Raw genomic sequence first — 25,433 nt, 5'->3', positions numbered from 1 at the left:
AGATGGGAGTGCTGGAGCGTTGCCGTGACTTGTGGTGCAGAGCGGGTCACAGAACAGAGAAAGGAAGAGGCACCTTAGCAAAACAGTGACACGCTAGGAAAGCGGACGAGCAGAAAAACAAGAAGCAGAATGGATAGGAACACAAGGTCAGGACTTTGAAGAAAGAAGCAGTGCCAGGAGCTCACCTGGCACTCTCACTATAAGCCGGTGCAGTGAAGGATTCGAGGCTGGTCTGGGGCGCCATCTTAAAAACGCTAGAGCGTTGCTGGAGCTCCAGTTTATGGTCCCAATCCGCTGCCATCTTGGATTATCCATAATGCTGTGAGGATGTCTTCTTCTCAACTAATGCCAGATAGACCAGGTGCTGGCAGAGGTCTTAACAAGCCAAGTGTGACAGGTATTGGCATGAAATTAGACGTAAAGAGGTGGCTAAGCCAATGTGAGTTTGTGCATAAGAGGGCACTATTAAGTCGATACTCATGTTGCCAAGATTAATGATCATGTTTGCATGATAGCGCAGTGAAATAAGCATCTGCTGCTAAAACCAGTGTGCAACCTGCTATTTTAGATTTAAAGTACAGGTTGACTGGCTCATTGTTTTCGGCGGGATAGGGAGTTTTTGCCGCATGAGGTTTCCTCGAAGTAGAATTCATCAAAGTTTTTTTTAGAAGATTTTTCCCCAAATTTATAATTAATATAGGAAGGTTAGGGAATGTGAGGGTCTCCCCCATATATATTTGCAGCAAAATCTACCAGTTAGAAACATTAAAATCGATGAAATCACATAGGACCCATTCGGGCAATGGAACCCCCGGTCATAACAGCACTGCAAAATGCAAAAGCATTGCTAGCAGCAACATTTAATTTATTATCAAGGTTTGATGTTAGTTCTGTGTGCTAGCCCTGTTTATGGCCACCCTCCTATCCTATACCTAAGAATACGATTTTTCAGTATTTATCTCCGTGGTGCATGTACTAGCACAGCACCATTTAGGAAGGCGTGCCTATTAGGTGCAGAAGAGAGTTAGGTAAGCCCACTTGATGATCTTTCTTTGCCCAAGCTTGGGGAACCTTCTTTTATCATTGAAAGGTTTTATTCTGTTTTACGTGACACAATACAGCAGAAAGAATGTGCCGAGTGGGAGTGAGCGATGTAAATACTTGATGTCATTAATAATGTTATTTCACCGGACGCACATCCACCCACAGCACTTTGTAGGAAAGACTGAACGTGGAAGAGTGTTTTGGTGGCCCGTATGAAATGCCTGCCTCTTGGGGGTTAATGTACTTTATTGTGAAGTCAATACCTGATGAGAGGAAAGTGTGAATGATGTTGCAAAGAGTAAATAGAGAGTAACAGGCAGACCAGGGTACCCGTGATTTGCCACTGTGAAGAAGTAGCCTCTCACGCACACCTGATTGGAGGCCCCAAACTGGTTCTCTCACTGCCAAGTATTCATATTGTTTAGTTATTGCGTGCTAGTCCTTAGTGTTTACAAAAGGCTTTGAGCCAATGTGTGTGTACATCTTTAGTTGTAGCTAAGAAAAACATGTCTAGATTGTAGAACGGAAACACAAATCTGATGTGGATGTCTGGTTGCATGCGCTGGATAGGTCATTACGACTTTGGAGGTAGCGATGGCGCGGCGCGCGCCATGGCTGCCTCCAAAATCTTGTCCGGGTTCCCTGAAGGGAGAATTACCGGGCCATTCCGAGTTTGGAGGGCCCGGTAATTCCTCCTTCAGGGAACCCGGGCCCGGTCCTTCCTCAATCCCATTTGAGCCCCCATAGGGCTCAATGGGAATGGGGAGGGAGCTAATAATAGGCCACTCATGATGGGCCCGTTGTTAGCTCCCTGGTTCCCTCGAGGAACCCGCTATGGATGTCTGGATAAACCAGATGTCCACAGAGGGTCCCGCGAGGGAACCTCGTAATAGTGCGGAGTGGGTTTAACGGCGCCGGCACCATTAACGGCAATAAAAGATTAAATGAGATGCCCAGAATGTCACATTGCTTAAGTGGTGAAGCTGGGATTTGTGCCAACAATGCAATTTCTGCATTTGAACACTTTCTTTTCCAGCTCTTACCATGTACTAAAACAATCTATTTTGTAAAACTGACCTGCAAAGTACACAAATCACATGTCCAACCCTGACAATTTTTAAAACCAGAATATTACAGAAGGGTGTTACGCAAAATGGGAATGATTCTAGCTTTATTCTCTCCATCATCAAGGGAAGTATATAAGTACCTGCATACCAATTGATGTGATTTAACAGATTTAATCTATGTATATCTTTTGTACTTTTAAGCTTTAAATACTTCCAAAACAATGGCTTGTGAAATTGTCATTCATAAACGTGCAGAAAAACCTTGGACTTTTATACAAAAAGCAAATCGTTTTTTGTGTCAAACGAGCAGACCTTAAAATATGCTTACCCAAGGCCTACAAAGTCTGGTCCGCTCTCTCGTGTCTACCACCCCTTCCACCCAAATGTCCTACATAAGTAGAAAGATCAAGTAATGAGCTTAACGATGCCAGTAGCATGCAAGAAGGCAAACTTCACAGAAGACAGCACAGTAATGCAAGAGATATTATATGATTTGACCAGGATCACTGTATTGTCTGCTGGCAAAGCTAGGACAGAAGCATGAACACTTTGGTTCCACAGTATTTTATTCACCTCTTGGACTAATAGTTTATGCTCATCTTTGGAGGGGATTGACTAGGTTTTAGAAAGCCCCATCTGAGCAAACCCATTTCTAGACCTTCACCATGCAAATGACATGTTAGTTTTTATAGCAACCCCTATCTGGTACAGGACCATTCTGATAATAGCACCTCTTATACTGCAAAACCAAGTACATATGCAGGTAGGTTTATAAACTTCAGACATAGGAAAGGTTCAGCCAGCCTTGCTGGAATGTGCTCTTCTAATCTTTCATATGAACACATATCTCTGCAATGAGTGCGTAACACTCTAAGCTAACCTCTGAATCATTGCAGCACTCAATTTATCAATATGGATTTCAACTTTGGCTATTGCAATGATCAACATAATTCCCACAGGAAGGAAAGAATGCTGCAGAAGTTGTGCCATGCGGAACACACTCAGCATAAAACCTCTTGGTGTGTGCTATTTAAGTCTGGTGAACAATGGAATCTTACTTTAAATCAGGCCACCTTGTGGGGGCCCCCTCCAAGGTGGGGGCCCTGGGAAAGTGCCCCTTTTGCCCTCTCATAAAAACGTCTCTGCTCCTCTGCCCATTTTCTCACCCAAAAGGCAGACAACATATGTCTCACCTACTTGCGATATTATTGCACTCTATTCATATTAAGATGTCTGGGTTATTTATTTAAGAAGATTGTAGGTGTGCTCCCATCAATGAACACCAACAGCAGCCTGATAGTCCTCCTGTTGGCAGGTAAGAGCCATAGACTACCCAGGCAGGTGGGAGTAGAAATATATAGAGCAAAGACAAAAAACGACGGTATGGTGGGCTGGTGAAAATGCACACAGATGCCAAGTTCTCCATTAGGATTCAATTGTACATGAAGCAAATTAAATGTCTTTAAAAGGTTCTGCCACCGTTATACTCATTGCAATAGAATTGCACCGTCTACCTAAAAGTTGTTCAACGTGATTTGGTGCATAGCATAGGTCTCCAGCAGTAAGGCCTGCTTGCGCAAATGTCACCTTTCATCATTGGTGCAGACGAGTAGCATTGCTTAAAATAGCACACAACTCAGAGCAACAGAGCAACAGTTGAATAGGTGTTATAGTGAAGTGAAAACTGATGTGTGAAATAATTGAAAAACATGGCACTTCAACAGAACCCACAGAGAGGCGGATGAGTAGTCGGATAGGTTGACTGATACTTGGGATGAACACAAATAGAAGTGCACTGAGCAATACTGGGAAGAAAAAAAACAATATATCAGCCATGCACGTTCCTGTTATCATTAGATTGGGAATCTTAATTGAAAAGGGAAGGCCCTTCTCTTATACGATTTCCTATCACAAACGAATAAGGGCATTAACACATGGCATGTTTGCAACAGCATTGCACCGGGTTTTGTGACACCCATGTCCATGAACCAAGCAGTAGCAAAAAGCAACTCTGTAGCATTCATGAATATACTACAGGGCCCTACCATGTGATACTTGCTGACCAGCTTAGTTGGACGCCCTGAGCAGAAGGTAAGGCCTCTAATTTGAGCAATGATCAATTATCTGATGATAGTGCAATGTAGAAGGTAGACAGTTAATGCATGCTACTTGAACATGCTCGGTCAGATTAGCCAACATCTAGTACTTCCTCCAATTGAAAATAAGGTAAAGATAAACTGTTTGCCTGATATACTAAGAAATGCCAGTTTAGAAATAGTGTTAAGCAACATCACAATTAGTACTCTCATGGAAACCCTACCACAAGCAGTACATTTCAGGAAACAGGACTTTATTAGGGCTTTTTTTTTATTTATTTTTTTTATTTTGATTTATATTTCAGGTGAGCCTGTAATATTATCAAAAGATGTCTTGAGAATTACTTTTGAAGAGTCTTTCTTTCCAGGTTCTTCAAAAAAGGCTTTCCACAGATCAAAACTAGGTGAGTGATGCGGGGTACGACGGCCACAAAGAGGTCGTCGTGCGTTTTGTCCACTAAGCTCGCTGCGTGAAAGCGGCCTCATTTAGGGGTGGTCTCGTTGATCTGTGTGAAAGCCAGTTCATAGGGCTTTTCTACTACCATGGACAGAGAATAAACAGCACAAAGGTGAAGTCCTGAATAGATTCTCGTCCAGTCTCTCCTGGATGTCTACCATCCCTTATTTGAGTTTCTTTGATCATTTCCTGGGGTCTCTCCTTCTGCGTCCCTGATATATCTTCCAGGTAACAGAGTCCATAGGGAAGGTCAGGCTTTACAAATCCACAGGGTAGCTAAAGCTTTACAAGTTAGTTTGGTTTCCTAAGTACATTTCTACTACCAGCAGACCCTTTCTGGGTCACTCCTCTGTATCACTCAAAGTCTAGTTCCTCACAGAAAATGTCTCTAGCTCTGAATACTGCAGAACGGGTCTCTCCCTAAAGTCACTAACAGTCTCTTCGATAGAAAAGCCCTTCCAGCGGCTTATTTTCTGGTGGGTGAGTGACATTCCACAGGAAGCCACTTGATGGATGACATCACTAAATTGTCTCAGCTACTCTTGTTGCATCTTTCAATGATCACTGCCCTGGTTTTACAGCTTCTTCCAGAGGTGAGTTGGGCCTGTAGGGTGCAAAGGATTCTAGCTCACCTGACTGCTTGTGGTAATGAACCTAGTACTTCCTAGCGACCTCTTGACTCCTCCGATTTGAGTTGATGCACACCCTCCCTATGTGCTTAATGCCAGACCATGTCTCCAACCCTCAAGCTGGCTGCTGTCGACCCTCCTTTGGGTTCCACCTCATACTCGTTCCTCCTTCCACTTTGTCCCAACAACACATAGGCTTCTGTAATATCATAACTTTCTGGTGATATCCCAGCGTCTCTAAGGGGCTTCCATCTGTCGAAAGGGCATTTGTTTTAAGAGCTGCTGGCTGTGGCTGCTCCCGACTCCTGGCTCCTGACATCTTTCAAGTTGAAAAACAAGCTTTTACTGGAATTATTGCTGTGCTGCACGTTCACAGCAACGATTTTACTGGAATTTCAATAAGTGTTGTGACTCTGCCTCCTTGACCCAGCATCCCATTTTACTGCCTGTGCTCACGCCTTTGCGTGCGCGCCTTTGTGGAAAGGGCATTTGTTATAAGGGCTGCTGTTTGTGGCTGTCCATGGGTGGCCGGGGGTAAGGGCAGATTTCTTTACAAGCTGCCGCAGCGTTGGCGCCCCTTCTTATAACACGCATATGAGCGTGGATGTAAGTTGGATTGGCTTTTTACCTTGTTCTTTATGACCATTCATACTGTATTTTTACTTAGAAATAAGGTGAACACAGTTGTTTTTGTAAAATAGTTTTGTGAGTGTGTATGCTGTTTTCTGCTTCGTGTCTGACAGAAACAAATTTGGCGATGGCCGTATAGACGCTAAAATCAAACATGCCAGCATGCAGTCTGCTGTCAGTTAGGCGGATTACCAAAAAATCTATTACACTAATACCGACAAATATTAAAACTGGTGCATCTGTGGACATACAATATTTTTGTACACCATGTAACCCTAACAGAAATTTTAAACATATAACTGTGGCGACCAGCGCAACAACGGTTGCGTTTACTGGAACCGCCTGTGAAGGTGAAAATTGCCAGAAGGCGGCCATATTTGAGAGTGACTATGAGATCCTTGCACTCCAAGAAACCTGGCTGGTAAATAAACTTTCATGGGATGATCACGATATTGCTTGCCTTGGTGCCATCCCGGCTTGCCATGGCCGCCCAACTGCAGGGCTCTTCGTAGCAGTGAAAATTAGTGCAGGTTTCACAGTTAAAGAGTGGGCAGTGCCTAACAATTTTATGCAACTGGTTAAAATCTCTGATATAGCTGGAACCATTGCACTTATTCATTTGTACTGAAATCCGATGGCCATAACTTATAAGAATTTTTTTTGTGATCTACAAAACTTGCTAGACTTAATTTTATCTGACTTGTCCATTACAAACACCATAATCACTGGTGATTTAAATCTTCATTGTTTAGACCCTTTAACACGAACTGCAAATACTCAAGTCCGATGGGGTACACTTATGAAAGAGCGAGGCCTTTATATGGCAAATGGTTCTCTACCTGGTGATGTACCTCCACATGTGACATGGTCCAGAGCTTCCATGTCTAGTATTATTGACTATGTGTATATAGATCATGAACTAAATACTTTAGCATATACATTTGAAGTTGTCCAGCGTGTAAATAGTGACCATAGTATTTTGGTGCTGCATTGGAACTGGACAGTAAAAACTGTATCGAATACGAGAAATAAGTATTCTCTGCATCTCAAGACCAATATGCTGCCAATCGCCTTAAGAGAAAAAGGGCACTCTCTGACTCAATTGAGCAACAACTATTCAGAAAACTCTAAGTTAGCATGTGATTTAATCTTTCTTCCTTCTAATATCCCTTTGAATAGTACAAATTGACACCAGGTTACGAAAAGGCATTGTTTTGATCATGAACAAAAAGAAAAAAAAACGCAATTACGACGGCTAAAAGCAAACATTTGGACTGTCACAGCAGCTGAGAGAGCAACACTGCTACGTACAGCCAAATGTGCTTATAGAAATTGGTCACAAAATCGCCAGGCCTCTAGATACCAACGAGATGGAGAACATTTCCTCAGAGCTATTACATCTAAAAATATGGTCATGATTTGGTCCATGATTAGCCAAGCTACTTCACCAGTAGGCTTGTTTACCCAGTAAGTGGTTTCAGTCAATTGCAATGATAGGAAATTAATGCAGCACAGAAATAATACTTTTGTGTGCTCAATCAAATGCAATGTAATCAATCTTTCCCCCTGATACTACTCAATCCCCCCTAATATGCAAGATAGAGATGGAAGGAGAGAAAACAGGTTTCAGGAATAACACACTACAAATGCAGTTTGAATCCCAATTCCCCTAGCAAGCTTAAAGAGAAACAGGAATGATTTCAAACAGGTCAATTGCTTTTGAATGTGTTTTTGAATGTGATTTTAAATGAATGGAAAAATGCTAACAAATGGATTTAATTCTCTAAATTGGATTCAAAACTAGTAATAGCCGCTTTGGTTAGCTTCAGGTGCACACTAACAAGGAGGATTGAATGACTGGCAGATAGGAAACTGAATTCAGAGGTTGAGTGCAAGAAATAGCTATTTTACATGTGATGAAATTGAGCCAAATGCAGATTCGCGGCAAACTTTTCAGAGCGCTCGAAACGCGATTACAGAAAAACTATTGTTAGCTTCAATTTGACACTTAAATTTTGTTACTAGCATGTACGGTTCAAAAGTTACAGAGGTTTTAGTAGAGGTCGATTTTTTCAGAAAGAGTCAAGGTTTTCAAATGAAAGATGCACTATTGAATATTACAAACAATGATTCTCTTGGCACTAAGGAGGCTATGAAGATGCAAGATACCCAACGGTACAGCCACCAGAACAGGGCGCCTCCGCTCTGACTTTTTCCCGCCAAGACACTTGTCTTTCTTCAGTAATATATTAGCGCAAAGATGAATTTATCACTACAATTAACAAAGGGCTATATGGATGAGGGAAAGATTCAAGAACAGACAGAAGAGATTCTACCATGCAGCTCTGGATATGCTGGAATGGGTTGGATAGGATTACTTAAGGATAAGAGATTGGCTATGGACAATTCTATGCTAAATGCTCACAACTATGGTTTTGGAATAGGCCCGTCAGGATCTGGTCAAAGGTTTTGGACTGGAATTCTGCTAGCCCACCAGACAGGATTCGGGCACCCGGTTCCGCACTCAGCATGGCACTCTGGTCTCGGCACGGAACTATGGACTGGATCTGACGTTGGTTCTGGAGTTTACAGGTATCTGGTTTCAGCTCTGCTCTAATGTTTTGGATCTCTGGGTTCTGGCAAGAGTTCTTGGCTAGAAGCAGAAAACAGCACAGCCAGGCTGTTCAATTTTTTCTGATGTGCCCCTTGGAAGTCTGGGGTTAAAATCAGGTTGCAAGATTTTAAAGGCCAACTGAGAAGGGTTCAGCTTTGGAATAGGCCTTCTGCTTTCCGAGTTCTGGAGTCTTGGATCTGGATTCTCCTGCAAAGCGCTTCGCCAGTAAATCAGTTCATGGATGAATGTGCGTGTGTCCCTAGGTCCTACACAGTCCCTATTTATCTATTTCCCAAAGCGGTGGATAGGCTGATTATACTAAGCCCACCCTCTAGGAATCCAATTGGTCAGAGTATTCCCCCTCTCCTGATTTGAGAAGGAAACCTAGTGTCATAGTGATGCTGCCATTTACAATCCAGGGAAAAACCTCCCCTTTGTTTCTACACAGAAAACCTATTTTTCATATAAAGCATATTTACAATATCACCAATTTGCTAATAATACATATTCACATCACATATTTAATAAAGCACGTATCCGTCTGAGTCCCATCTTCTTAAGAGTTTTGGTTCAAAATTGACAGTTTTTTGCGCTTTTGGTTGGTTACCCACTGTCAAATCTGTACACATTTTTCCACATACATGCGCATGACATCTGGGCATAATCCTGTACACTTTAATATTCCTAGCATGATCACAATTGCTACAATATCAACATTTTAGTAGTCCGGTCTCTGAATATTGCACAGGGTTCAGAGTAGTTTCAAATTGTGAGCAGCATTTTCATATTAACAACCTATAAAACAAAGTGTTTTCCAAATTGTTCACAGTTTTCTAAGAGTCTTTTTCCAAAAAGATATTTCCTTGGAATTTCAGATACACATATCAGTCTAGCTCCGCCTCCAAGGTTTGGCTGGGCCAGAGCAACCTGAGCCTCTCTTCCTTGGGCAGTTGGTTTCTGTTGAAGCCCTAATTTGCATTTCCTTTCAGTCAAGGGAGTCTTTTGACTCTACTCAGAGCAACAGGCCAAAATCTCCTCCCACTTCCATTAACAACTCAATGCCAGTTCCTGAGCAGAGAGCAGGAGGAAGATTCCTTTGTTTGGGGAGAAGCCGTGGAATGTCTTTGAAGTCCAGTGTGGCTGACATTATTCTACTTTAAAACACTGTTTAAAAATGGGCTTTTCTAAAATACAATTTACATTTTCTACAAATATACATACAAATCTCTTCATTCCAGTCTTTTTAAAACATAGACATTGAATAATAGCAACCCATATTGCTATTGATGGCAATTCCCTTCTTTTCTACAATTTGATTTTAAGACACAAGTTTTAAACTGACAGTATAAGTAATGAGAGCTTCTGACACAGGCGAGCGGCGGTACTGCACCCATATCTGTAATATTTTTCCCATGCAAGCACCTTTTGAATGTGGATTTTTTTATGATGAAAGGTGTTTCTCATGACATTGTGCTTATGGGGATTCCTTAAATAAGGGGATGGTGAACACCCCACAAGGATGCTGGATCTTCTCTGCTGTTTGGGAATCATAATTTTGCACTTTCAACAGCCAAGGAAAAATGGATTTTAAAACACTTCTGGGTTTTCCTTGGAATGTAGCACTGCCTTTTCAAGTAGTTTCATTTCACTCTGCGGGCAGCCCAATGATAGGTTTTGGCAGTGTGGTCTCCTGTTCTACCACTGACATAGGCAAAATGGATTGGCAGCCTATTTTTCAGGTTTCCCTGCGCACTTCTCAGCGGTTTTTAATGCGCATAAGGCGGCCATACTGCTGTTTTTGATGAAAGCAGCACACAGTGATGTTGCAGGGCATAGCCAGTGGGTCAGAACATCCCACAACCCGGATTAATGGTGTAACCGAAGATCAGGGGGTACAATATTTTTTGGGGCTGTATGACAATAATATATGGCCAGTTGGTGAATCTAAACCTATTTTAGGCTTACCATGGTTGATTCATATAACAGCTTCATAAAGAAATCTATTAGCTCGCGGGCACCTGGTCCAAATGGTTTGAGTAATCATACGTTGAAACTAAATCCCCAGATTTCGGCCAACATATTAGCAAATATATTTCACACAGTAATAATAAAGAGAGCGATACCTAAGGCATGGAGACAAGCTATAGTAATCCCCATTCTTAAGAAGGGGGATCGATCTAAACCAGCAAATTACAGACCGATTTCCCTGCTGGATGTGGCAGGGAAAATCTTTGCACATTTTGTTCTAAGAGACTTCAATGCATGGACTTTAAAATCTAACAAACGTGATCCTCATCAAACTGGATTCATAGCTGGCATGGGAACAGCTGTAAATTTAGCTACTATATACACCATTAAGTAACTCCACTATGAGACAAAACTCCCATTATATCTTGCATTCATTGATTTCAACACAGCGTTCGACTCGGTGTCGAGACAAATTTGAATAAAAAATTGCAAAAAAATATTGCTCGAATACTATTGTGGACATAATACAAAATCTCCATACTGAAACATCTTTGCAAGTCAGACTGAATAGACAGGGACTGCTGTCCAGATCCATTGGTACAACAAGAGGTTTAAGGCAGGGATGTATTCTCGCTGCAGCCTTATTTAACTTCTTCTTGTTAGATATGGCAGATGCATTTAAAGATGTGATATCAGATCGGCCAACATTGGGGGGGAGCGGATAAGTGAGCTCCTCTATGCAGATGATTAGTTCTTATGGCTAAGACAAAGAGTGGGCTAAACAACTTATTATTGGAATTGTCAAGCTATCTGGACATAAATCAATTGGTGGTAAACATTAAAAAATCAAAAATCATGATATGTAATGTGCAACAGTCTAAAAGATCAACAATGAGATGGGTCTTGCAGAACAAAGAACTAGAGATAGTTTATACACCCACATACTTAGGCATGCAATTTGACAACCAACCTTTGGATAACATATATTTATTGTCCATGAAAACCAAATTAAGCACAGCCAACTAGCAGACCAAAATGATACTCTATAAATATGGAAAATGTTCTTTAAAAGCTGCCATTGAGTATTATAAAGCTATGACAACTCCTATCATTCTGTACGGACTGGAAGCATGGTTAAGTGTGAAACATCTAAACCTGGAAAAAATTGAAGGCAAATATTGGAGATCTATCCTAAATCTCCCGCAATGTGTACCTATGGCACGATTACATAATGAATTGGGCCTTAATTCACTAAACAGCATACTTCAATGGAGACAGTGGGCCGCATTTCGAATGTTGCGGTAAGGCAACAATGGCGCCGGTAGTGCTACCGGTACCGTTGTTGCCATGCAGCAACATGATGAGTTTGCTCGCGGGTGCCGCACTGGACGCCTGGTCAAACTAGGCATGCAGAGCGGCACCCGCAAACAGACCAGGATGGTAGCAAAGGTACCATTATGAACGGTACCGCTGCTACCATCCTCCCCATTCCCATTGAGCCTTATGGGTGCTCAAATGGGAATGGGGATGTACCGGCCCCGGGTCCCGCGAAAGGGAATTACCAGGCCCTCCAAGGTCGGAATGGCCTGGTAAGTCCCCTTTTGCAGGACCCGGAGCCAGACCCAAGTTTGGGGGTAGCCATGCCCTTATTAAGGGCATGGCTACCTCCAAACTCGTAATGAGGCTCAGTGTGCTCTGTTTAGGAAGTATGGTATAACTAAAAAGACAACTATGTTACTTTCATCCTACTTACTAACCGCACAACAAATGGTGGTAATGGCTTGGCGTAATACTATTCTTGATATGTTATGTTATGTTAAAGGCTGATATTGATCTAGCCACCCTGTTGGAAAATCCAGATAGGGACAAGAAAAGTTATACTTGATGGACTGGATTTCCACAGAAGAACAATATTGTAGGTATAATGATTGTGGTAATAATATATGTACCGACAAAAGCCCTATCTTCTTTTACATTCCTCGATGGTGCTAAAATCTGCCTTTAGAAGATTTAGTTTAAACCTTTGGCCAACCAAAGCGGTGTTGGCCACCAGGAAACAAATCGGGCAAGAATTACATTTTTGTAGATTTTGTGAAAATCATTCAAACAAAGAAACCTTCCGACATATTTTCATGGAGTGTGTTGCCTTAACCCATATTAGACAGAGACATTTGTACAAAGTATGTGGTCATCTTGGAACCTTGAATAACGATGATAGGTGGAATATGTTTCTGAATGCCAATCGGATGCCAATATGCATTGCAGTTGTGACTTTTCTATATTCAGTGTTTGACACATGTATCAAATGGATATAACTAGTGGCAAACATCCGTGTTAAACAAATCTGGATACTCTAATATGTAAACTCTGATATGTATTTCTTTTTTATTTTGTTTCTGAAATGTTCTGATTCATGTTGACGATGCATTATAATTCATATTGTATTTGAATCTATATGATTATGTATGATTGATGTAATTAATTCTCTCCTTTTCGTTCTTTTCAATAAAAATTGTAAAGTTGAGTAATCAGCTAAACCAATAAAAAATATATAAAAATAAAAAAAAATACTTCCATCTGTCTCCCTGTCTTCTTGTTTCTTCACCTCCTTGGCAACTCCCACTTATCTTCTCTTCTAACTTCCTCACCATCCCCTCTCAAGGTAGTCTTCTACATCCCCCCTTCTTCACCTTCTGTACCAACTCATCCTGCAGCCCTCAACCCCCTGCATCTCTAACTCCCCCTGCACTTCCAAATCCTCTCATACCACAACTCATCCTGCACCTTTCAATTATTCTGAACCTCCATCCACTTCTACGCACCACCAACCTCTCCTATGCCACCTCCAATTTCTCCAGCACCTCAGCCGTCTTCTACACCACCACTTCTTCTGCATCTCCACCTCCTACATCAGTAACTCCTCCTGAACAACCAACTCCTACCACTGCAGAATCAACTCGTTCCTCTTCACCATCTCCTCTGCTCCTCCCCTCACTGCTTTGCTACTACCAACCTCCACACCAGACATTCCATATGCAGGCTTTAATAGGGATTTATTTGCTCCCTCTGGTCTTAGCTTCGAGTAAGGATTTGCAGAAGTGTGTAGTGTTCTTTTTGGTTAAGGCACTGGTTACCTCACCCGAGTGTCCTGTGCCCAGGTGCCCCTAAACTCGCTTTCCCTGCCTCTTTTCCCCTGAGTACTGAGCCCTTCAGAGCTGTGAGGCTGTTATAAACAGATTGCAACTTGGCAAGCTGCAGTGGTACATTCACATGACCCAAGAACCCCAGATGCCACTGTACCAGACCTGCAGATATCAGTGTTAACTCCCAAGCTTGATATTTTTAAAGGGTTAGTAGTGGCTGAATAGGCCATGTACTGGTCCCCTGCTTCATGCACTCAGTGTTGTGGGGGAGACCACAGCATACTCACCATTCTGACTTGGGGTCGAAAGAGTCCTATGGCCCAATATAACATAACGGGGGTGGTGCCCAGCCCCCTGAATCACCATACACACACACACACCTTAAGGGCCACACAGAGAACATTATCAAAGAGTCTTGAGGGGAGCTAACAAACAGAGGTTGCCAGAGACACATTCTGATTTGCAGCTGCAACATTATATAACATGATGTCACTCAAAATTTTGGACATCTGGTCTTTATGTCCAGTAAAAGACTCCTTTACAATTATTCTGATTGGTCTAGCAGTGGACTGCATGTTCATGGGCTTTAGATAAAACGAATTTCACCCATGATTGATCATGACATTGCTTAAATACCTGATTTCATTTGTTATCTATGTATGTGAGCTAAAATTTGTCTTACATAAAGTGCCTCTGTTCAGATGTTATATAAATGAGAAATTCCATGATAAGGCAATGCAGGGGAGGCCCCTGTATATTTTTCCAGGTGCATACTCACTGGAAATGAGGCAATTGTTTACATATATAACAAACATAAACCAGTGTTATAAGCTTAATTAGATTTCTTCTCACTTACCCGATAAACCGCCAACATCCATCTTCTTCAAGTTCTTCGCCTCAAGGATGACAACAGTGAGCTTGCCAGCAGTTGGCACGTAGCGCAAGGAGAAGCAGATATCACCAAGCTTCTCCTGCTATGAAAACAAAAAAGAGAATAGGGAAACATGAAGTTGCTAAATTTCAAGGGTAGATATAACTTTTGAAAAGTTTGCACGCTTAGTGGAATTCTCTTAGTATTAAAGCATTTTTCATGCTCCCTTAAGGTTGCAGGGTTTCAAAATAGGGTATTTTTTCAGGGAATCATTTTAATGACTTTAATGGGGAACGTTTGGAAGACTGCAGGGTGAATTTTCCACATGATTGAAATCATTTTTCAGCACTGCGCTTGTCCACCTATTTTTCGGTTGACCTTCTTTCAATGTAGAAAAATTAGATTCCAGTGATACCAATTCTGAGGCGCATGCAAACGTAGGAAATCGTTCTTCCATGAAGGAGGAACACTTTCCTTACAAACACCATATTCTGATAGAGAAAGATCGTGGTGCAGGGACATGAAAGCCTTGGCTTTTGCAAGTGCCTGATTTATGGCTTGACAACAGCACTCGCAACCATCAGGAATGCTGGGCAGTCACATGGAGGGGATTCTCCTCCCAGCAGCACTTGTTTAGCACGACTAAAAAAGGAGTTAAAATACAGCAGCTGTGAGGTGCCGTTAAACTTCTACTGCACACTTTTTCCCTTAATAAAAATAGCATTTCATAGACTACAGTACCACTTTCCTGGTTTAATGAAAGTTTTAGAAAACGTTCTCAAATTAGGAAAGTAGCAGTCTTTTAAGAATTGCTCGCAATGTCACTGGAGCAGATGTTTCCCCCACAATTAGAGATTCTAGCAGCTTTGCTGCTGGAAAGCACAACATCTCCTCTCCAATACTTCCACACACTTCTGAATGGTTTTGCTGGAAAATGGAGGGGAGAATGTTGTATTTTCACATTCTTTTTATCATGAGCTCAGAATCAGCCCCTTGGTTGTGGGAGGAAAATAGATTTGCGGAACTGTAACCGATATTCAGTAAATAATTAGAAAGAAGTCTTTAAATTAAAATAATATACATAGAATCATATCACACAATAAAAAAAGTGAACACCAATAATTTACTCTACTTGATAACACAGGTTAGACAATTCATCAGGAAACCCAACCCTATGTCAATATTGGGACCACAATTGTTGTGTAAGCACCCATGCGTTTGCAATGGGATACAGATTGCACCTGCTCTAAATATACATTGTGCTTTTTACCTATTCATTTTCGAAGCCAGCTGCACATTATGATTGTACCAAGAGAGGCCCTGCATTGAAGTTGCTGGCCTAACATACGACTATATTACCCAAGGTGTGCGGCATACACTAATAGCATTTGGCAGTGATTGCTGGGCAGGCTGCCACCCACTTGTGTTTTGTAGAAAGAGTCCTATGGCCCATTTAGTAATACTGAGAGCTCAGAGAACTGCAACAGTGCACATTTGCTGATTTGAATAAGCACATGCTGCACATTTTTTAGGAAATGCGCACACCACCAAAACATGTTTTGCAAACAAGCCACGTGTTGATGTGAACAAACCCTTAAAGCAGAGAGTGAATGTCTGTTACCCTGGTGTGGCAGACGTTTTGAGCAGGGACGCAGTAGATTACAGGTACCTTTCGAGGGAAGACACACAGTGTCTACTGCACACCCCTGAGGGGCCTCCTGTCCTGTCTTAAACAAATGCTGTGGACGACCATGCAGATGTTTGTCACAGAGCTATACCCACAGTTTATACTTGCACAAATACGCATAACCGTCGAGGCAGCAACAGCACCAACCCTAATGAGGGCACTCGGCACCCTAGCCCTCCTTGAAGAGGTCTGTTTTGGCATGATCACATGCTCACAGCGGTGACAAGTGCACTGAGCCTATGGTGATTCCACCTGCCACCACCACACTAAATTGTGATATAAGGTTTTTATAAAAACATTGTAAGTATCCCCTGTGAATAGCACATACTTAATTAATATCATAAGGCCTCATTATAAGTTTGCCAGTCTGGAAACAACAGTGACGGTAAGCCTCCCGACACCATTTTTTCCGGAGCAAACTACAAGTCTGCCTGCTGGAGCTGCTGTGCCAACAGGTCTGCCGGGGCGCATCGGCCACGGTAGGCAGGCTTGTCACGGGAGCACCGGCACCGTTGTTAACATGCTGTTGCTCCTGTGTCCCCATTCCCATAGAGTCCCATAGGACTTGGAATAGCCCTTTGGCACCGGGAAGTCAGGCACCGGTAATTCATTCTGAGGGTTACCACCGTACTCAGAATGAGGCCCATAGATTTAACTTTCTTCTGCACAGGAATACTGTGTAAGCTATGCAAAGAATACTGCAAATATGTAATTCTAATTTCCTCTCTTCACTTGGATACAAGCTATCGATAACCCTCTAGGCCATGGTTGTCATCATCACACGTTCTTTCACATCCTCCTACCTCTTTGCCAATTGCTTTACCTCCTACTTCTCCTCTAAGATCACCAACATATGGAACACCCTGTCTACCCACCTATCCACTCCCCCTCCTTTCATCCCTCCACTTCTGCTCTCTCTTCTCTACCCCACTTTACTCCCACTTCCCCTGAAAGCTATTAGCCACCCCCAAAAAGATATCCCATCCTGTATCCCTGTTGATCCTTTTTTCCCCTAATGATGCTTTTGTACCCCAAACAATCCAAGCACTTGCTTCAATCACCTGCTTTCAGCTCTTCATTCACTTCATTCTCTATCCTCTAGCATCTTCCCAACCTGCAACAATTTCATTCCAGCCATACCCATCTTGAAAAAACTACTGTTGATCATAGCAATCCCCCTTTTCACTGAACTGCCACTCTTCTGCCTTGGCACTCTGTAATCCTCTAAAGAATTGTATTCAGCTTTATTGCAAACTACCTTGACAAAGATGCACTATCTGACCCCTTCAAATCTGGATTTCGCAGTAAACACTCCAGTGAAAACTGCTCGCACGCATGTTTCCAACTTTCTTACCACTGCACGTCACTCTTGCCTTTTTTCCATCCTCACTCTACTCGATCACTCTGTCACTTTAAACACTGTGGGCCACTCCTTCCTTCTCAAAATGCTTCCTGTCCTAAGCCTTGACACCCAGATCTCTTTCCTTCTTTCACCTCCTTCACAAGCTGCCTGTTAGTCATTCTGCAGTGGATGGCACTACAGTGACTTTCCAGACCTTCAATGCCAACCTTACATTCCCATCCACTGTTTTCTTTCACCATGACCTGTGCATTTCATCAACCATGGCCCTCAGCCCTGGAGTCTTTGACAGATAACCTAAATCAACCACTTCATCAGTGCTTCTGTGGCCAGGTTGAAACAGCTTACTTTCTGGAAGATTTGCTCGCGCCTTACTCACCTTTGAGCCAAAACTCTAATCTCCACCCAGGTTCCTTAGCACATTTGATCACTGCTCCATCCTGATTCTGGTCCTTGCCCTCTACTCTTTCACTCCCTTGGAATTTACTTTGCCACATGCACCCCCTTTAACCTACCTAGATTGTTTCCCACTTCAGGGAAACTCCACCATGCCACTGGGCTTTCTATGCAAATGTGCATCATTTTTATGTTTCTACTCCTTAGCCTCAAATCTATTAACAGCCTCGCACCCGACTATCATTCTGACTTCCTCTCCTTCTATTCTCCCCGTTGGGCTCTCCACGCCTCAAGTCACAACAACCTATCTTTCTTCTGTTCACCACTGCATGGTAAGATAGTTCAGTGGCTTGATCCCACACTGCTGAGATCAGTGAGTGATCTGCAGGTTCGAATCCCAGCAAGTCCAACACAACCTTTCCCTCTTCTGAGGTTGATAAATGAGTATCAACTTCGGTTGGGATGATTGATGGATGTAAATATGTTTTCTGTACAGTGCTTAGGCTTAAGTGCTATATAAGTAACAAATCATTATCACTACCTCCCACTTCCAGTCCTTCTCTTTACTGGCCCATCACCAGTGAAATGTTCTTCCTCCATATCAAAGCAAATCAATCAGTGGAACTATTTAAGACTACGCACAAGCTGCCCTTTCTAGCCAGAGAAAGGGCACTCTTGACCCCTTTGATACACCGCCTCTAGCTCCCTACCTGCTCGACCCTGTTGTGAAACAGCTGCATGTATATATATTAATATTGTAAACTGTATTCATGTTAGTACTGGCCCATTGTCTAAATGTACACCATGTTTATGAATGTCTCCCTGTCCTTAAATGTCACCTTTATATGTTCCATCACATTACCCCTACAGTACCGGGCTCACCCTCACCAATACAATCGATGCAACTTTGTAAGGACACCATGCAAATGCGCTACCTCTGCTATATGTATCATTGCCTGATGTATGGTACATCTGGTAAAAGTGTCAGACGAACCTGCCAAATACAAATAAATGCAATGCAACCAACAGGGAAAACCTGTTTTAAAAAGTAAGTTAAGAGCCAGGGGAAGTTCTTGAAAAAGTAAGTTCACAATGATTGAATGCTACCTGATGTATACATCACTGCTAGTTTGCCCAGGAAACGTGTAGATAAGCAGTGCCAATGTGTTAAAGGGTGGATCGGCGTCCTTAATCAGTAGGAGGAAAAGATAAAAGTAACACACCAGATTAAAAAAGTATCAACTTTGTAAACTGAATATGATTCAAATATCTATCCAAAAAGTAGTGTTTAAAGTCGTTCGAACTGTTGATAAGTAAGATGCAAACTTCAAATGATTGAGAGAAGGTTCTATAAGATTAAACACTGTGGACAAAGACATGTTGTGTTTCGTTTATTGAAGATGTCACTCTGAATAGGATACCAGCATTGTTTTTTAAGCAAGCGGCACTTGTACAAAGATGCCAATATCCATGTACACTATATTTCTTTTTGTTCCATTTGATTAATCCTTCATGAAACCAATGATCTTTCTTTGAATTTAAAAAAAAAAAAGAAACACTCATTAATTATGGTTGTGTTGGCTTTAATACACAGCAAGTATACATGTACAACATTATCCAAAACAACTGGAAGTTATTGTTAGAGACTTTTCTAATAATTGATTAGATCAAATATTGTGGCATTGTGGAAGGTCACGCAGTAGTATAAAGTAAAGGTTACCCCCCACCCCATTTTAACTTTGTCAGGATGGGTTGGTTTAATGCCTATAGGTTCAAAGCAAATCAAACTAAGCATTACAGGTGACTAAAATACTGGTCTCAGGATGGGTCAATGGAAGTGTCTCAAGTCATGGGTCTTCCCCAGGGTTCCCCAACTAAAGATTTGCAACAGTTTCTGACCCAGGGTTATAGGGTCCAGTTTGCTACCCGAAAATCTCCAAACAGCTAGGATTACCTGCCTTTGCAAATGGTCCATATGAATTTTGGATATTATCACCTACTAGTGACGAACCCTACTAGCTAGGCCCTCTTGGACTAACTTTAATTTCTAACTCACATTGTCAGGGAAATATTGCCCAGTTTGTTTCATGACTTCCTAGTCAGATCTTTCTCTCTCTAGTATTGTCTTCCCCGTGTCTGGGGTATAACCTCATGTAAGTACGTTTTCTTTCTGTCTCAAGTCTGGTCTGGTCTCTCCAAGCGTCTTAGGTATAGCTCCCAGCAAACTAGATGTTCTTCCTCTCAAGTCTGGTTTGCACTCTCCCATTGTTTGCAATACAGCTTTCGACAAGCTCTGTATTCTCTCAGACCTCGTCTCACCCTTCACAATATTTAAGGTATAACATTCATCAAGCCCTTTGATCCCTATCTCAAGACTAGCCTGGTCTCTAATAGTATCTGAGGTGGAGCTCTCAGCAAGCACTGTATTCTTTCATTTGTTTGGTTTGATCTCTCCCAGTATCTGAAATGTATCTCTCAGCAAGCTCTGAGTCCTGCTTGTTTTCTTCCAGCGTGTCATGGTGCTCTTGAGCGAGCCCTCCGCGATCTCACTGCACCACTCTTCATCACCATACTGATGCTGGGAACCTTCTCCTTACAACCCTCCTTATTATGGCTATTTAGTTGAGATATTTTCCATTTTTTGGGCCATCAAAAAAGCACACAGACATTTTGAATTCAGATGGAGGTGCCCTGCATGCCTCACACCTCAAGCTACTGTGCAACAAGCATCTCCTGGTCTCTCTGATCTCCGCAGGTCTTTGTTCCTCTGCTTCCAAGATCTGCCAAAGACCTCACAACTCCTTGCTGCTGTCTCTATTGATGAGTGTAATGTTTTCTCTTTGTGCCGCTTTCCCTTGTATGTTTGGGAAATGTTGGGCACCTGGTTGCACCACTATCCTATGCATCTCTCTGGTGGGTTTCTCCCCATTATACTGGTCCTCTTCAAACAGCATTTCCCTGAAGATCTTCTATCTGGGTATTGGTCCCCCTCAAATAGACTGGGTGGATGCTACAGTCACCTCTGCATTTTCTGGGAAAGGTCAAGCACCCACGCTCACGATGGACTTCGGGTGTTCCTGGTCCTTTCAGGACTCGACACAGATTGCCATGGCATTTGGGGGATTCCCGATGCCACGGTATCCAATAATCTTCTGCGTTGCGCCCCAAGCATGTTGCATGATGGCACAACGTGCTAGGCCCTTTCCTCTCCTCCAGGCCTTTGCACTCTTTCCTTCTCTGTATTATAAAAGCTAATTGATTCAAGAGCTTGGTGTCTCACAACAGTGAAAAAAACACATTGCCATGCATCCGTGCATCCTGATGCCTTGTGATTGATTGATCCAAGGTAATTAGGTGAGGTAAGGCACTAGGATCATTCACAGGATTTCCCTGATACAAGGAGTCTCAGTGAGAGGGTAAGGAATTCGGATTTGTCTGAAAACTACTGTTATCTGTATGTGTATGTGTTTTATCAGGTGGCCTGCTCATAGACTGCTTTTGTCATTGCTATAGCTCCTGTATCTCCCGTGCCAAGTGTGCCCAGTAGCACTCCTGCCTGGGGGACTTGGTCACACAGACTGTTTACTAGTCTGTTGGTGTGGTTTCTTTAGGGAGGTGGAGTGCTGAGTCCAGGATTTTAGAGGGTAAAGGTCACTGCCATGTGAAATCTGGCAATCGATAATTTTCACAGCAAACCTTATCAAAAGGCAATGCAGCCATTGGGGCAGGGATGAGGGTGATGGGGGCAGTCGAGTAATGCTGGATGTTTCTTCAATGCTCATCCTCCTGCAGCCACAATGATAATGATGTATTATTTATATAGTGCTTATGCCTAAGGGCTTTACTTAGAATATATATATACATGCAATAACACCCAACCGAAGTTGGTACTCATTTATCGAGCATGGAAGGATGAAAGGCTGAATTGGCCTTCCCGGGATTCGAACTTGCAACGTGCAGTTCCCACATAGATCGCAGCAGCAAGCACCCAACCCACTGAGCTATCTTACCGGCCACTCCCCTGGGTCCATCGGTTACGCTCCTGGGAGGCAGCCTGCTCAGCTCATTCTTCTATGCACTTACTCTATCAGAATTGTCCCTGGACCTAGTATGATAGCAACCTCGTCTGTCTCCTCCCCCCTCCAGTTACTTGTTTCCCCTCTCCCCCTCCAGCACTATCTGAAATGTCGTCAAGCCTAGTACGATAGTCGCTTGCTTTGTTCCTCCCCTCTCTTTCTGCACCCCTCTCACTCCCCTTTTGTTTTCTCCAGCTCCACCAGAAATGTCATCAGGCCTAGTACGATAGTCACTTGTTTTGTTCCTCCCCTCCCTTTCAGCACCCCTCTCCCTCACATTTTATTTTCTCCAGCTCTCGCAGAAAGTACGGTAGTCACCTGTCTGTTTCCATTTCCTTCCCACTATCCCCCTCCCTTCCTTATCTATGTCTCAGCTCTTGCACTATCTGAAATGTCGTCAGGCCGAGTAGTTAATTTCACATCCTTACTGTCCATGGCCTGTAAGAATGTCATTGTATTTTTCCCTTGTTCCCTCCCTTGCCTTAAAGCGGTTTGAAACACGCGCTATATAAATAAACTATCATATCATATATTAGATAGGAGTCTGGCAGAGTCTGAGGAGTGACCAGGAGTGATCAGTGACTCTTCGCTTTCTACTGCTGCTGTGGGAGTGTCTCCAGCTTAAAAACTGCCTCTCCCCGCGGAGCGGGCGCGGAGTCTGGCAGAGTCTGAGGAGTCCGAGGAAGTCCGTGGAAGCCGGGGCGCGTCTATAGACTCCTCTGGCCTCTTGCTTACGGTACCCATCCCCGTACTCATCTCCGCTTCAGTCCCTGCCATAATGCGAACAAGCGCTCTTATGACTCTGGAGAAAGGAAAGATTGTGAGTAACGCTGTAAAGACCCGAGCCCAAAGAAAGCGTGTGCGCGAACCTGCGTGCCCTGACTTCGAACATTCATGGCTTTCAGCGGAGTCCTCGGAGGCGCTCCACACACCTGTCTCTGTTGTCTCTGTTGTCGCAGTTGTCTCCGACTGCATACAGTCTAAGAACCAAGATGAGCGTCTGACGCAGCCAGCCGCGAACTCGACATCTACGCCTAGCGACAACGACAACGATGAAAAGATAGTAAGTGATTGTGTGGTTACTACTTCACGAGTGGATCGAGATCTTCTTCCTCAGTCCTGGCAAATGGGAGGTGCGGCAGAGGTATTGGGGGCTGAGAGAGTGGCTGTGGCACCTGCTCTACAGTCGGCTACTGACAGTGTTATTGCCCAGCCCAGCCCTACAAAAATGATCCCACCCCAGGCTTTCACATCCCGCTCCCCGCCTCAAAGTAAAAGTGATGTGATCCCTGACAAGTGCGCTAGTTCACATGAAGTACAGTCCATTCCGATGGTTATGCTTGAATCGGCCCTAACACATGGCCCTTTTGATTTTCCAGCCAGTACTGCATTAAATGACATGAGTTCAACGCGTTACGACCTTGCTACCACGCAAACGCCTTCTTGTCAACTAACTGGTGTGACGCCTGGAGCCCAGGTGTTCCATGTGATTACCGGTGATTGCGATGCAGTAGATGCTCGAACACAAATAGAAGCAAGCAATGGCTCCCCACGCACACGATTCTACAGTGCACATGAGAAGTTGCTTCCTTCGCCAGTGTTTCCACTAAACACGCTGTACGAAAGTAGTGCGCCTGACATAGCGCTCTCACCCAATGAAGTGTTCAACCCGGCTCAAAAATTGGATTCACAATCCTTTGCCTGTGATTCCCTTGCAAATGCCGAGGGGGTGAGGGTGCTGATTCCACAAGAAAAAGACCCAATTAACCGCAGAAACTCCTTAGAAGTGGTTAATAAACTTTTAATGGACCTTAAGCACTTGAACAAAAGCAGGTTGAATAACTCGGCAATAAAAAACTGTTTGCCAGGGGCTACAACCCCTACGAGAGCGTCCCATAACCTTGTGGACGGGGTGCCTCCATCAGTGTTGCTGGCTAAAAGTCCCTCGCGGAGCCTCCTTACGACCAATTTGATCGAAAGAAGAAGGAGAAGTAGACGCTCGAGTGGTTCACCGAGCATTCTATGCTCACAGAAGAAGCCCGCTATGGTGATACCGCAAAATGACCCATCGTCTAACTTACATCAATGTATGCATGGACCTTCAAGCGTGAGTTCGCAATCTGAAGACAAGTCAGATTTGTCTTCATCGGACTCATCTTTAATGGAGCGCCCTTTTCCCAAAATTAGACGATTTCCAGTGGGCAAAAGACAATCCAAGGGCCGTACAATGGATTGCTCTGGTAACGCACGCTATACTCCAAGTATGCAAGAGCTTCAAAGTATCATCATGTCATCAACCACAATTGCCTTGGCTCCTTTTCTAAAAATGTATGAACAGATAAACGACAACATAAAAGACCTAACAGCTTCGCTCAGTGGTGTATATGCGAAGATTGCTGAACTGGAAACGTCTCAAACGACTCTAAGGAACTCATCCCTACACACTAACAAACAAGTGGAATTGGCATTAGTTGCTTTAACAGACAGTAACAAAAATGCACTCTTAGACAGAAAACTACTGGCTGAAGTGGCTAAACAGGCTCTGCACCTTTTTCAACAAAAAGCCGACAATCCTGGTTATATTGAAGTTCTTGAAGACCGAGATGTACAGAGCCCTCGAACCTCAAATAATCCTGTAGTTTGTTCATCTTCTCGGATACCTGTAGCCACGTGTGCCCAGATTGCAGAAGCCACTACTCTTGATCGCATGAGAAACGCAGATAAGTTGGCTATTATTGAAAAGGCGACAACTGAAGAAGGTCAAGAGCATTCTTTGCTGTTACTTGTTCCATGTGCTTCTGGCCCGCAAACGGCCGACCTTGACCTCTCCACCACTGACTTGGCTCCATCTGACTCGACCAATTTTCAGGCCATTTGCCTGGAAACTCAAGCTATAGAGAACTTGGCGCTTCATGATCCTCAATTGGCCGCCTCGTCAAATCTAAATCTTGGTTCTGTTTCTGACATAGAGGTACCGGTCGATGCACTAAACTCTGAAACTGACGCTGCTGCTGCAGTTTTTGACATATTTAAACACCCTACAAGCCGGTCTATCTCTGGCTCGAAAACTGCAAACTGTAGAAATAACGAACCTAAAAAATCAAAAAACATGCCCATGAAAAAAAGGAACCGAGGTAATGATCCCAGGAAATTCTTGCGCAATCTAAAAACTCTGAATGTAACTGTCAACAAAACAACTCTAAAAAATAAAAAAGACGCATGTGAATCGCTGTCAAACGTTACCACCATCGATCTGGATCCTGCCATCGAACCGATAATCGATTTACGCGGTATATCGGAGGAGTTGTTAAACATATCGACATATGAGGATGAAGTAGCCACGAAAGCGAACGAGACTGCGGAGCACAATTTGTTGTCGGTTATTCCCCTCGTGG

General features: G+C 43.2%; 1 protein-coding gene across 3 annotated transcripts in view; it reads right to left on the bottom strand.

Moving 5' to 3' along the window:
- Positions 1-25,433, bottom strand: part of SYT1 (synaptotagmin 1) — a 1,490,427-nt gene that overhangs the window by 364,098 nt on the left and 1,100,896 nt on the right. For 2 of the 3 annotated variants that reach the window (XM_069629284.1, XM_069629282.1), the window contains exon 7: positions 14,505-14,622. In XM_069629284.1, coding sequence (XP_069485385.1) covers positions 14,505-14,622 — 118 coding nt within the window. The remainder of the gene's footprint in view (positions 1-14,504; positions 14,623-25,433) is intronic. The other variant, XM_069629283.1, reaches the window with a different exon arrangement.

This window comes from Ambystoma mexicanum, chromosome 12 (genome assembly GCF_040938575.1).
Source record: "Ambystoma mexicanum isolate Mex_15411 chromosome 12, UKY_AmexF1_1, whole genome shotgun sequence".
Lineage (NCBI taxonomy): Eukaryota > Metazoa > Chordata > Amphibia > Caudata > Ambystomatidae > Ambystoma > Ambystoma mexicanum.
This window is presented reverse-complemented; position numbering and strand designations above follow the sequence as displayed.